The sequence below is a fragment of the Desmodus rotundus genome, chromosome 5, assembly GCF_022682495.2.
Source record: "Desmodus rotundus isolate HL8 chromosome 5, HLdesRot8A.1, whole genome shotgun sequence".
NCBI lineage: Eukaryota > Metazoa > Chordata > Mammalia > Chiroptera > Phyllostomidae > Desmodus > Desmodus rotundus.
Genome location: NC_071391.1, coordinates 21,565,512 through 21,579,914, shown reverse-complemented (window position 1 = coordinate 21,579,914; position 14,403 = coordinate 21,565,512). Strand labels below are relative to the sequence as shown.

General features: G+C 36.3%; 1 protein-coding gene across 1 annotated transcript in view; it reads left to right on the top strand.

The window, feature by feature from the left end:
• The window catches only part of PDHX (pyruvate dehydrogenase complex component X), a 64,986-nt gene that overhangs the window by 38,306 nt on the left and 12,277 nt on the right, over positions 1-14,403 (top strand). The window contains exons 6-9 of the mRNA XM_024558777.4: positions 927-1,101; positions 3,726-3,873; positions 9,468-9,526; positions 13,235-13,393. Coding sequence (XP_024414545.2) covers positions 927-1,101; positions 3,726-3,873; positions 9,468-9,526; positions 13,235-13,393 — 541 coding nt within the window. The remainder of the gene's footprint in view (positions 1-926; positions 1,102-3,725; positions 3,874-9,467; positions 9,527-13,234; positions 13,394-14,403) is intronic.

The following is a 14,403-nucleotide window of genomic DNA, read 5'->3' as shown; positions in this document are numbered from 1 at the left end:
TCTTCCTCTTAAGAACACTGATGTGTCTTCCCATGTGTTTGAATTTTGTATCCTTCGAGAGTGTATTAAAACATACGGTGCCTGCTCTGTGAAACTTATTCCAGTGGGAAGACCCAGGTTAGTCAGAGAGGCAGGTGAACTGATATGAGGTTGCTGTAGTTGTGCCACATGTATATGGGCAGTAACACTAAAACTTTCAAATAGATTTAATGTTTTAAAGCAGTATGCTTAATTCCACCTGTCTGATTTATAAGAATTGACAACTTGACATGTTTAGGAATCTAATTACAGCTTTTTATAAAAGATTCTTTTGTTTTACAGAGTAATACAAAGGCAGGCTTATTACTAGTTTAGTTATTTTTCATTCTAAATGATGTCGTGGGTTAGGTTTACAATGTTAGGTTGTGCTGATAGCTTATTAAGCAAAATTAATAATGGGGTGATTTTCTGTCCATAAACAAACTAATTTGAACTTAACAGTTACTTAATAAATATCCTAATGAAAGTCATGGGTACAATAAACGTGATACTTTCTGAGTGCCTTGTGAAAATTATATCACAAATGTAAGGGTGTGGCTTGACTTAGGAATTGTTCATTTTCCAAATGACACCCCCCCCCGATAAAAAAGAGTAATTTCTTTTTTATAAAAATAACTATTGAATATCTATACCCAATACTTTGATAATATTCTAATGTTTGGTTTTTGAAAATGTACAAATACTATAGCCATTGAACAAATGATATGAATCAGCAGACTAGGTAAGAGACAAGATTTACTTGTCTAGCTCAAATAAATTATTTTGCATTATAGCCTTGACATGTATATATTTCTGTAGCTTCCCTCCACATCTCACCTCCATTTTCTAAAAGTTCTATTATAGTTCTTGTTGCTAATCATGGCTCTCTAATTCCCTCTTATCTCTAGGGATGCTCTCAAGCTTGTCCAGTTGAAACAGACGGGCAAGATCCCTGAGTCCAGGCCAACCCCAGCCCCTCCAGTAACCCCTGCTGCACCTTTGCCCTCACAGGCCGCAGCCGGGCCATGTCATCCCCGGCCGATGATCCCACCAGTGTCAACTCCTGGACAACCTAACGCAGAGGTAATGTGATCTGAGTAGATTTTCATTTTTCAGATTTAAGTGGGAGAGAAAGTGCTATTACTGTATGTTTTACAGGTTGCTTTAGCAATCTGTTTTAGTAGCAGCTAAAAGTGATAAAGACAAAACTCTCCAAATGCTCTGTGTTGTAGATTTCCTAGGACAAATCAGATTTATTAATGCAGTGCTAACTTACAAAAAAACATTAGAATTATGACTCAGTTTAGGTCCACTACAAGTTCCTCACCTTCAGTACCATATGTATGCTCTGTAATCATGACACTCTTCAGGTCTTTTTTCTTGGGTGTGGCGCCAGGAACTGGTAGCTGACACTAGCTCCCTTTTGTGGATGTGTCTTATTTTTTGATTAAGGAAATTGATGGTTTTACTATGAAGAACCACAGAGGCCATAGCTAATCATGTTTTTCTTCTGAGGTATATGCAGTATAACAGTCCTTTTTTGTTTCCAGATTGCTCCAGTTTGCTCCTCTGTCTTCCTTTCCGAGGTTTCATGTCACTTCCTTCCCATCGGAAGAAATGCGGGATAATCTGGTTTATTTAAAATTGAATGGGCACTTAAAAAATAAAAAAATAGAGAGAAACCTACACTGCTATAAATGGAGAAATATATTTTAATGTAATATTTTTAAAAGAATTGAAAACAGTACAAGTTTCATAGGAAACAGATTTTTTGGATATACATTAATGATTTATGATTACATACATAAAAAGTTTATGTGTAGTAAAATCATATTTTTTGTTTTGTTTTTAAATTTATTTATTTATTTTTATTCAGTTACAATTGTCTGCATTTTCTCCCCATCCCTCCACCCACCCCAGCCAGTCCCACCTCCCTCCCCCACTGCTACCCTCCCCCTTGATTTTGTCCTTGTGTCCTTTATAGTAGCTCCTATAGACCCCTCTCCCCACTATCCCCTCCCCACTCCCCTCTGGCTATTGTTACAAGGTTCTTAATTTCAATGTCTCTGCTCTATTTTGTTTGCTTTTTTCTTTTGTTGATTATGTTCCAGTTAAAGGTGAGATCATATGGTATTTGTCCCTCACCACCTGGCTTATTTCACTTAGCATAATGCTCTCCAGTTCCATCCATGCTGTTGCAAAGGGTATAAGCTCCTTCTTTCTCTCTGCTGCGTAGAATTCCATTGTGTAAATATACCATAGTTTTTGGATCCACTCATTTGCTGATGGGCACTTAGATTGCTTCCAGTACTTGGCTATTGTAAATTGTGCTGCTATGAACATTGGGGTGCATAGTTCTTTTGGATTGGTGTTTCAGGGTTCTTAGGGTATAATCCCAGTAGCGGAATTGCTGGGTCAAAGGGCAGTTCCATTTTTAGTTTTCTGAGGAAATTCCATACTGTTTTCCACAGTGGCTGCACCAGTCTGCATTCCCACCAACAATGTACTAGGGTTCCCTTTTCTCCACATCCTCTCCAACATTAAATAGTAAGTTATTCATCCCTGGCTGATGTGGCTCAGTGAATTGAGAGCACTGGCCTGAGAACCAAGGGGTTGCCAGTTCAATTCCCAATCAGGGCACATGCCTGGGTTGCGGGCCAGGTCTCCAGTAGGGGGTGTGAGAGAGGCAACCACACATTGATGTTTCTCTCCTCTTTCTCCCTCCCTCCCTCTCTAAAAATAAACAAACAAACAAACAAATAAATAAAATCCTTAAAGAAAGGTAAGTTATTCAAATTAGGAAGATAAACCTTACTTTCAAATTCTTATTGTATGTAGAGATCTTTTGTTCCATTTGATCAAGTACTTTGCTAACCTAAAATATTTGATTCCGGAAGAGTGCATTTGTTAAAAAAGAAGTCAGGTGTACTTTGTGCCTCTTTGTATTATCCTTGGGTGATTGCAACTCAGTCCCAGAATGGTGTGAAGAACAAGGAAAGAATTACATGTAATTTAAGGTCCATCATGGTTTTGTTAGAAGTTCAAGGAACAGAATGGAAACACTACAATAAAATTACAGGAAGATTTAATTATCTCATTCATACTTTATATTTTGAATTTCTAGGAAATAAGATACTCATGTGATGTGTTTTAAGAAAATGACAAACCAAAATAGAAATAATTTGGTAGATTATCAAATATATTAGATTATATTTTTCTACTGTATGCTATTTTTATGAATAAGAATTGGTTTTAGTTAGTTTGTTGATATACTGGCTGTTTTGAGTGTTACTAAGAAATGATGTTTATAACAAAAGCTGCTTTTAGGTGGCGTCTCTGGAGTGTGTGTGTGTGTGTGGGGGGGGTGTGCACACCCTTCCATGGAGAATTATTCATGATTTGTTAGATTGCTTTTAATAATCTTAAACGTAGTGTGGCATAAGAAGCCCCATTTACAACTGAAACTTGAATTTTTCCACTTTTTTCTACAGTCATATGCTATGAAGTTTTTTCTACAGTTTTATACTATAATAGTAAAACACCTCGGATTTCTTACATTGTTTCTTATACTAAGAATTTTTAATACTACTTTTTCTATATTAATCTTTAATTATTATTGTAAGTCACTGAGACCTGATTTCTGTTACGAAGTTTGTTTTTTTCCCCTCCGTTTACGGTTTAGCAGCCAGATTGCTGTTTCTTTGCAGGGCACATTCACTGAAATCCCAGCAAGCAATGTTCGAAGAGTTATTGCCAAGAGGTTAACTGAGTCTAAAAGTACGATACCTCATGCCTATGCTACTGCTGATTGTGACATCGGAGCCATTTTAAAAGTTAGACAAAATCTGGTCAAAGGTGAGTAAAGTTGAATTTACTTAATGCAATACACATGCTCACTATCATGAAATCCTTTATTTATAAAATGCACGTTGTATAGCTTTTTATTTCAATTTTATCATCTGGGCATGTTTTAGTGCTAGAGAAAAGAATTGGTTTTCTTTTCCTATAAGAAATAAATCGCTTCCATAGCATTGAATAAACCATACTTTCTGGTGTGATACGTATCTGAACAAAGCAGTCCATAACATTGTAGAAAGTATAAAATCCAAAACTGGTTTAAGAATGTTTTAGATTATAAATATGTCTTAGATATCACTCTTCTTGATATAAGTTTTAATTTTTTAACTTCTTCAGGATGCATTTTAGGTTATTAAATTTGATATGCTTCTCCCAACAATGAATTAAAATTAAGGTTCATGACAGACATAAGAATTCTTAGCATAAACTGATACGTCATTACTTTCCAATTTATATGGCTTTTATTTCGTTTTCTTGCCTTATTGTGCTGTAGAGGACCTCTGTTACAGTGAGGAATATGAGTGGTAAAAGCAGACATTCTTGCCTTGTTCTTGACCTTGGAAGAAAGCGTTTAGTGTTTAATGTTAGCTGTAGATTTTTGTAATTTCCTTTTTCAGGCTGAAGAAATTCACATTTAGATGGATGTTGGATTTTGTCAAATGCTTTTTGTGTATCTTTTGAGATAATCTTTCTTTTTCCTGTCTGTTAATATGGTGAATTTTATTGGTTGATTTCCAAATATTGAATTTGTTTTGTTTATATGAGTGATTACTTGTAATGAGTAAATAAAACTCATTTAATCATCAATTTTCTCATAATTGCTTGATTCCATTTTCTAAAACTTTGCTTAGAATCTTTACACTTGTGTGCATGAGAAATTCTGACCTGTAGTTTTCTTCTGCTGAGATAATTTTGTGGGGTTTGTTATCAAATCTAGTAGAGTGAGTTGGGAAATTTTTTTTCCCTCTATTATTTTTTGGAAGAGTTTAGGTAGAATTGGTTTTATTTCTAATTGTTTGGTAGAATTTATCAGTGAGGCTATTTAGGCCTCGGATTTTCTTAATGGGAAGATTTTTAACTCAAATTTATTTTTTTAAATAGATGTGTGTTATCTGTTTCTTCTTGAATCAGCTTTAGTAGTTTGTAACATCCAAAGAATTTGTTTATATCGTGTAAGTTACTGATTTATTGGTATAAAGTCATTCAGTACCTTACTATACTCCTAACATCTATGCAATCCGGAGCGATGTCTCCATTTTCGACATGAGTACTTTCTGTCTTTTACTTTTTAGAGCTAGAGGTTCAACAATTTTACTGATCTTTTCAAAGAGCCAGCATTTGACTTCATTTTATTGTTTCTGTAATTTTGTTCTTATTGATTTCTGTTCTGATCTTTATTTTCTATTTGCTTTGTTTTAATTTGTTTCCCTTTTTATAGTTTCTTATGGTGAAAACTGAGATCAATATAAGAAACTTTGTTTATTCCTAATAAAAGCATATAATGCTTTTAGGTTCTCTGTGAGCAGTGCTTAACTGTATCACACAGATGCTAGTGTCTTTATTTTTCGTTTTCATTTAATTCAAGAAATTTTCTGATTTCACTTGTGATTTCTTATTTGGTCCATGAATTATTTAGACATATACGTTTGATTTCCAAATCTTTGGGGACTTTTCTGTTATCTTTTTTTATGATCTCTAATTTAACTCCATTGTGTTTGGAGAATACACTTTGTATGATTTAAGTCTTCTTAAATGTGTTGAGATTTATTTTATAGTCATAATAGGGTCAAGCTTGTTGAATGTTTCATGAGTATTTGGAAAGAATGTATGTTCTACTTTTGTTTTGAGAAGTGTTCTATAAATGACAGTTGAAGAGTTTAGAATATGTGGGTGAAAGTAAGTTTACAATTAGTATACAAAGCTCAGAGTTTATTCTTGTATTATTATAATCATAACCTGTATGCCTTTTTCCACATGAACAAGTATAAGCCTACTTTTGCCCACCCTTGTATAATTCTTTAACTCGTCACAGGCTGCCTTCAAATTTTAATTACAGCACTTCACGTATAATGTAAGAAACTTACAATTTCACTACATTTCCTTCTTCTTGTCCTTTATACTATTGTTTTCATGTTTTACTTTTACTTATGACGTAAGCCCCAGAATATGTACATGATATGTTTTACTTTAACAAACCAATCTAGTTTTCATTTTCTGACACTTTCCTCTGCTGAAGCTTAAAAAAGCAGTTCTTTGATATCGCGTGGTTTCCCCCTGCATTTCCGTTTGAATGTCTTTAGTCTGCATCTTTTTGCTGATATCCCCCACTGCTCGTGCCCGGTGCGCTGTGCTCTGGTCTGCGCTTTCCCGTGCTCTGGCAGTAGTGAGTCAAGGCTTGCTCGCCTTTCCTCAGAGGGGACATCACCCTTTGCTGTTCAGTTCGCCTATCTGCTCTGTAACCTTCGCTCTCTAATGGGCTCAACAAAGTTACGATTTTGTAGCTGATCCCGCATTTGTTCCCACCCTGTTAGGGTGGGGACAACTTTTTCTGGCAGCATTCTACCTCCCAAGTGAAAGCAGGAGTGATAAATCAGTTTCGATACAGACTTTCAAGATTATATATGAAGATAACCTAATAGCTTTTAAAAGTTCAAGGAACCAAATGGGAAGTTATTTCAGAAAAAGTGATTAATACTCAAAAAGTAAACCCTGGAAGCTTGTAGGTCTGAAATCATACTCGTTTAGTTATGATACAGAGGCTATTATGAGAATAATTTTCCTGGCTCCTGCCTGTAAGGCGGCAGAAAACAGTGCTCTGTCAGGGGCTCTAGAGAGTAGTGTGTAGAATCCTTCCGTGACCCAGGCTTTGTATGTGCTTGCAGTGAGGTTCTGTGGCCAGTCTTCAAAGAGCCCACGTTATCTGTATATCCTGTGTACCTTCCCTTCTCTTATTTTAGATAAGGTTATAGCATACAACATTCTGTAAACAAGTTCCGCACTGTCTTTGTAACTATGCAAGTGAGAATGTCCACCATTCCCCCACAAACTGTTTTCTGCTCTCTTCTTTTCAACAAATGTCCCTGACAGTCTCCTTTCTGTATGTTTGAAAATTGCCATAGTACTGAGTTACAATAAAGGAACTTGAAAAAATTTCTTTTGCACATGTATGATTTGAGATGTCTATTAGACATGTAGGTGGAAATGTCATGTGCAAAATTGGATGTATAAGTGTGAAGCTCCAAATACGTCAGGATTAGAGGTGGAATTTGGAGGAATCATCACGTAAGTGGTGTCAAAACCATGGAACCGGAAGTTCTCACCTGGAGACATGCATGCCAGCCTTCAGAGGAAGAACCTGAAAGTGAGTGAGTGGCACAGGGCGGAAGGACACCAGAAGAGGAGAGTGACAGAGGAGCCAGTAAGAGAAAGTAGATGAAGAAAGTGTCCAACCAAAGAATATGAAATGTTGCACCCTGTTTGGGGCAGAGAAGTTTAGGTGAGGGCTGTGGACTTCGGTGGTGGGTTTAGAAATCACCAGCTGGTAGCTGGTTTGGGAAGTCTTCACTGTGGATACCTGTGGATAGTAGATGAAGTGAGAAGGAGGCTGAGGGAGCCGTGAAAGGTAAGTATAATGAATTCATGAAAGATCATGTCTGTGTGTCTGAATTTGTGCAGACCAAGTCTTTTATATGGTTTATCATTAAAAGTCTGAGCACTGGAAATCCGTTTATGTTTCTATTCCTAAAGGGTTTCTAAAGAAACAGAAAATGTGTGTTTCTGGAAATCTGGACTGGGAGAGCTGTGAATTAAACAAGCGGCTGACAGTTGCCATGGCAGTTTGACAGTATTTATGGTAACTCATCTAATCTCTTTCTGAAGTCTTCAGCGTGCCTTTGGAGTGCGCTGTCGTTCACACAGAATCCCAGGGTACTGGAATCAAGGATTCGTGATTCCATCCGCATGCCATTCACTACATCTTGATCTTAAAGCTTCTTCTGGAAGCTCTTGCAATAAAGAATCAAGCACAGTTTACATTTGCCAACACTTTCATATCCACTGGGAAAAGCAAAAGTATAAATCAAATGCTTTAGTTATATCAGCTCTGTGGGAAGGGAGAGGACCTCACTCAGCTTTATCTTAAAATCATTATGTGTACTGCAAGGAAATTAATTCAAATGGATTCACCATAAAACTGGACAGAAAACCTCATTTTTACTTATTGCACTAGGACCTACACCAACATTGCCTCATATTTGGCATTTGTTCTATCCTCTTTTGTTAAGTTAAAAAGCAGATCTGATTATTTAATGGAGTGGTCTAAAATTTTTGCCATATACCCAATTAGTAAAAAGAAAATTTTAAATATGTCCCAGATATATATATTTGTTTTTTTAAAGTGACTATGTGTGCCACAGCTCTAATATAATCAGTATATTTTAAAGGATACGCAGAATAAGGAGATTTGAAAAGAATGAGAAAACAATTATCTTGTAAACATCTGTTTACAATACATCACAGAGAAATCATTTGTCTCTTCAGAAGCATGGGAATTGGTTCTTTTCTTTCTGCTTGAGGGTATAATACATCCTTCAAGTTCTTATGTATAACATCTGAGAAATTTAAAGAATTATAATCAAGGTACAAAAGTAAACTTTTTTTCATTGTATTTTATTGATTGTGCTATTAAAGTTATCCTGATTTTTTCCTCTTTGTCCCCCTCCACCCAGCACCACCCACTCCCTCAGGCAATCCCCCCACCTATGTTCATGTCCATGAGTCATGCATATAAGTTCTTTGGCTTCTCCATTTCCTATACTGTACTTTACATCCCCACGGCTATTCTGTAACTACCTATTTGTACTTCTTAATCCCCTCACCTCTTCACCCATTCTCCCCACTCCCTCCCATCTGGCAACCATCAAAATGATCTCGGTATCCATGATTCTGTCTCTGTTCTTCATGATTGCTTAATTTGTTTATAGATTCAATTGTTGATAGATACTTTTGCCATTTTATTGTTCATAGTTTTGATTGTCTTTTTCTTAAATAAGTCCCTTTAACATTTCATACTCTGGTTTGGTGATGATGTACTCCTTAGCTTTTTCTTTTCTGGGAAGCTCTTTATCTGCCCTCCTATTCTAAATGATAGTTTTGCTGGGTAGAGCAGTCTTGGCTGTAGATCCCTGCTTTTCATGACTTTACATATTTCTTGTCAATCCTTTCTAGCCTGCAAAGTTTCTTCCAGTTAACTATATTTCTGATGGTTCTGAGTGATGACTTTTCTTTATTTTAGTTGTAATTTTGATGTGGTTGTGCGAGGAGGTGAGCCATGTCTGCCTATGCCGCCATCTTGACTGGAAGTCCAAAAGTAAAATTTTATATACATAGTTAATACTGTTTATCAAGGGCCTCATATAACACAAGTTTTTCTGATCAGGAGAACCTTATTGAATAAGCAAACCAATAAAAGCCTGTAATGTTTTTTATCAGTGTTTGTCAGTGTAATCCATAATTTACAACTTTGAGATCCTAATGGTCAATGCTAAAGTTTATTATGAGCAATAATTTTAATATGCCTGTTTTCCTTTCAGATGACATTAAAGTCTCCGTAAATGATTTTATCATCAAGGCAGCAGCTGTTACCCTTAAAGTAAGTAGCAAACCCCAATAATTTGGGCTCATCAAGTAGTCTTGCATCTTTGATTTTTTTTTTAAATCCTCATTTGAAGACATGTTTATTGATATCAGAGAAAGAGGGTGGGGAGATAGAAAGAGAGAGAGAGAGAAAGACATTGATGTGAGAGAGAAACATCAATTGGCTGTCTTCCGTACGCGCCCTGACCAGGAATCGAACCCACAGCCCTTCAGTGTGTGGGACAGTACTCCAACCAACTGAGCCAGCCTGCCAGCCATGGCACCTCTTTAAATTTTTATATAATAAATAGAACTCTTATTTTTAATGCACAAACATTTTATGATTTTATTGCTAAAATAATTCTTTCATTTAATCTTCCTTAGTTTTACAGATGAAGAAACTGAGAATCAGAAGGGCTTACAACTAATTAATCATAGCAGAATAAAGACCAACTTATTCAACATATACTAATGTTGATCCCCTATCTTGTGCTAAAAACATGCCAGGCATTAGAAATGTTGTAGTGAACAAAAGCTACATGTTTTCTGCTCTCGTGGGGCTTAAGTTCTAGTTGGGAGAGACAAACAAATACTATTATCATAGTGTGAAAATGCAGAGGTGAGAAAAAAAGCAGGGTATGGAGACAGAATAACTAGGGGTGTTATTTTCAAAAGGGAGCCCTCTCTGGCAAGGCGATCATGAGACAAGGCCTGCAAAAAGAGAGGGTTGGGCCGAGTGGATGTGTGCTAGGAGATTATTATTCCAGGGAACGCAAATACCAAGGCTGTGAGGAGTGGACTGTGCCCTTCAAGGACATGGCACTGAGGCTAAATGTGCCTACAGAGGAGTTAGCAAGAGCAGAGGGTAGGAGATGAGATTAAAAAGTTTACAAGAGGGTGGAGTGGAGGCAACCCATAGTACCTGAGGCCTTGGAGGCCATGGTAAGGACTAGGGAGTTTAGTATGAATGAGCAGCACGTCTTTGGAGGGTTTTGAGCAAAGGGCTAATGTGATCCGACTCACATTTTAAATAGAGAAAGGAGAGACTGCTGTGGTTGCCGTGCAGAGTGCTGCAGCTTGTGGAGAGCCAAGGTGGAGGCCTCGAGTGCTCCTAGGAGGCTGTCAAAGGTGACAGTTTTCAAAAGTAGTGCCAGCAGGATTTGCTGATGGATTGGATGTGGGATGTGAGGGAAAGAAGGGTGAGGATTTTGGCCCAAGCATGGGAGGCATGGCGTTTCCCACGTACTGAGATTGGGAAGATGGGAGAGGAGCAGGTTTGAGGCCGGAATCTCGAGTTCAGCTCTGGACTGTGTATTAAGTGTGGGAAGCCTAGTGGAGTCCTGGTGCAGGTGGCAGGAAGGCAGGTGGTCTGACTGGAGATGTTCATGTAAAGCCCGGGCTTCCGGACTTGCTGCTCAGCACCATTTTCTGTCCTGCTTTTGTATGAACGAGGCTGCTTTTCTGTGTAACTGCATAGTAATTGCTACATTTAAAGTACATGTATAAGGCATTTATTTTTATTTATTGAACAGTTAAATAATAGAGAATTTAATTCATCTGCTCATATCTAAATGCTCATAAGTCTTTTGTCTATGACCAAACATTTTGAATTATAGTAATGATTTTCTAGTTATGAGTTATTCTTGCCCTCCTTAAGTGGTCATTAGCTATTTGTCAATATTTCATTTCATAATTTTGTATCAGGAGCCATAGTAAGTTTAATTTAAATTTTCTGCTAGCTCTTTTAGGATTTTCCTTTTTTTTTTCATCAGTGGCTTCATCAAAATGAATTTGGTTACTTTTTTCCTTTCTTTCCTCTGTGATTGTTTCAATATTGTAAAGATTTTTATTTCTTGAAGTTTTGTGGAATTCACCAGTAAAAATATCTGAGTTCTACATTGAGGAGGGAGCATTGGCAGCTTTCTCATTTTTTTCCCCAAATTATTGAGCTGTTTAATTTTCAGCTTTTTATATATCAGTCTGGAAACTTATATATTCCAAGAAAATCATTGGTTTCATCTGGATTCCCAAACTTATTAGCCTAGAGTCACTTAAATTTGCTTCTTATAATTATGTCAGTGTCCTCAGCGCCTGGGGCTTTTCTGAACTCTGTCTCACTTTTATTGCATGTTTATATTCTCACTCCTTTTATATTGTTTCACTATATACTCCTTCATTTCCTTAGTTTTATTTTGGTTAGAGTTTTTGTTTTTTTTTTTTTTTTTTAGAAAACTTGAATGTTTAATTAATTATAATTATATTTTATTAATAAGATTATTTAGAGTATAAATTTTCCTTTGAGTACAACTTAGGTTATGTCCCCTAGATTTTTGTTACATAGCTTTCTAATTAAATTTATTTTCCAGATATTCTTCATTTGTGAGGGAGTTTTTTCTCTTTCACTTTACCATTATCTCTAAAGAATTTAAAATCTTCTAAGAGATTGGGATGCCATTGTTTATTATTTTGACATAATGGCATTGTTGAATGAATGAGCTGAACCTTGAAAGATGGGGAAGTGAAATGAGCAACTGGAAAGAGATGAAGTGGAAATGAGCATAGCGTGGCAGTGAGAGGCCTGAGTGGGCGGGGAATTCATTGTTGGGGGGTGGTCAGAGCTAAAATTAGGTAAGTAGGTGAAACCCTATTGGTGGATGGCTATGTTACATTACATGTGGAGAGGCATGGATCTTATTCAGTAGCAAGCAAAGAATCTTGAGAAGAGGAATTTGTTTTTGATATCTATTTTTTGAGCATCATTTTCTGCTATGATATTTGACAATGTTATTAGTGCACATTATCTCCAGGCATTTAATCATTTCATCAGGTTTTTCATCCTCCATGTAGTTTGTATATATATTAAATATATACATATACATGTATAGGGCATATAATATGTTGATGAAGCTAGAAAATCTCTCTTAAATATGGAAGTCATTTATTAATGGCCTGCTGATACTCCCCAGGGCTGTGCTCGGAAGTCAGGCTTCCTTCATGCCCAGGAGTAGTGTGGATGAATGTCACTCCCTCTTCCCTCTCCTCTTTCTTCTAACGGTCATGTTGGTGAAACACTGAGGCGGGAACTAGAGCAAATGTCAAAGACCGTGCTTTGCCATATGTAAGGTGCTCCTTTGTATAACGCACACCCACATTTTTGGCCCAAACTTTCAGGAAAAAATCTTTTGCTTTAGTTTTTTCATTCAACTTTTTATTTATTTATATTTAGATACTTGACTTTTGTATTACAAAGGAATTTTAGCATTTATTTTTGAACATATTATGATACAAGAAATTTTATGTAACAAATGCACAAGAACAGATACAGGTATTCCAGGTACTACCCACATACAATTTTCATCCTTATTTTTCCTTCAGAAGTTTAGGCAAAAAAGTGCACATTACACATGGCAAAATACGGTACTTTTTAGCAGTCAAGTTTAACAAAGGAAGCCTTTTTTTTACCATGATACAAAGAGACCAAAATGTGGACATCGTCAGAATTCCCTCAAGCTTGCTTCACAAAGATAGCATGCTGAATTATTCATCCCTAACATATACGATATTAGCACAGAGATCCAATCCATTTTTACACGGAATTTTATTTCCTTCTGTCTGGCTATATTCATTCTGAGATACACATAATAGGGTTAGTTACTGTTCTCTCATCACTTTGGTCTAAAGCTGCTTCTTCAGTAACATGTTTTTTTCTGTTTCTGTTCTTTAGCAAATGCCAAGTGTTAATGTCAGCTGGGATGGAGAAGGCCCAAAGCAACTGCCCTTCATTGACATTTCAGTGGCTGTGGCAACAGATAAAGGATTAATTACACCAATCATAAAAGACGCTGCTGCTAAGGGCATCCGGGAAATTGCCGACTCTGTGAAGGTACGCCTTAAGACATGCTTTCAGAATGTTGGAATTTACCCTCTGAGGAAGTCTTGGCATGATCTGGCCACTTTATGATTGATCTAATATGCATGTATCTATATATAATCATATATACATTTGCACGTGTGTGTACACATGTATGTGTGTATGCATTTCAAATGATCGTCATTTGTGTATATGGAGTTTTAAGTCTTGATCCAGGCACGACCCCATTTAAGAACATTTAACATTCAAAATTTCAGAAATAACATACAGATAAATTACGGTCAACTGCGTTCACATTATAAATGAATGCTTTACTTACTGAAGTGTAGAATTCAACTTTACAGATGATATTTTAGATAGTTAAAGCTGAAGCTATATTTTTTTAAAGTGGTAGTAGGTAGATCTCACTGTGAACATCATTTTATTGTTAAAAGTTTATTCATTTCCTTTCTAGAATTGAGACCACTAACTGTACTTAGTATTCCAAAAACAAAAATATTTTATTTTTCCTAGTTTTCTTTACAAGCAGTTTTATAGCTGTACTATAGAAGAATCTGATTTTACCAGAAGTATCACATGCAATAAGCAGGAATACCGGCAGTAGTAGGTCAGCTTTGACAGCCTGAGTGTGTTTTTTGGTCAGAAATATCATAGCGTTAGCATTGAAAATTGCAGATTCATTTAGATAAGTGATTCTTTTTTCACTTCCCGAGGACCGGTTGTATGTGGAGTGGTAGAACAAGATATAAGGGGGATTAAAAAATAGAAGATAAGATTTCTTTGGGGAGCCGACAGTTCGTAAATGTGTAGACCGGCTTGCCCAAAATAAATAAATAAATGCAGGGCTATCTAGTTTAAAAAGCATACTTTTGGAATCTTATAGATAGATATAATTAAAGGTGACCTTAGTAGAATTGTCATTTTAAAGCCTTTCTTCACTCGTTTTTGAAAAGATTTGCGAGTGTGTCTTTATAGATAAAAATTCAACTGTATTTTGTACTTGAGAGGTGGTATTAATTTGG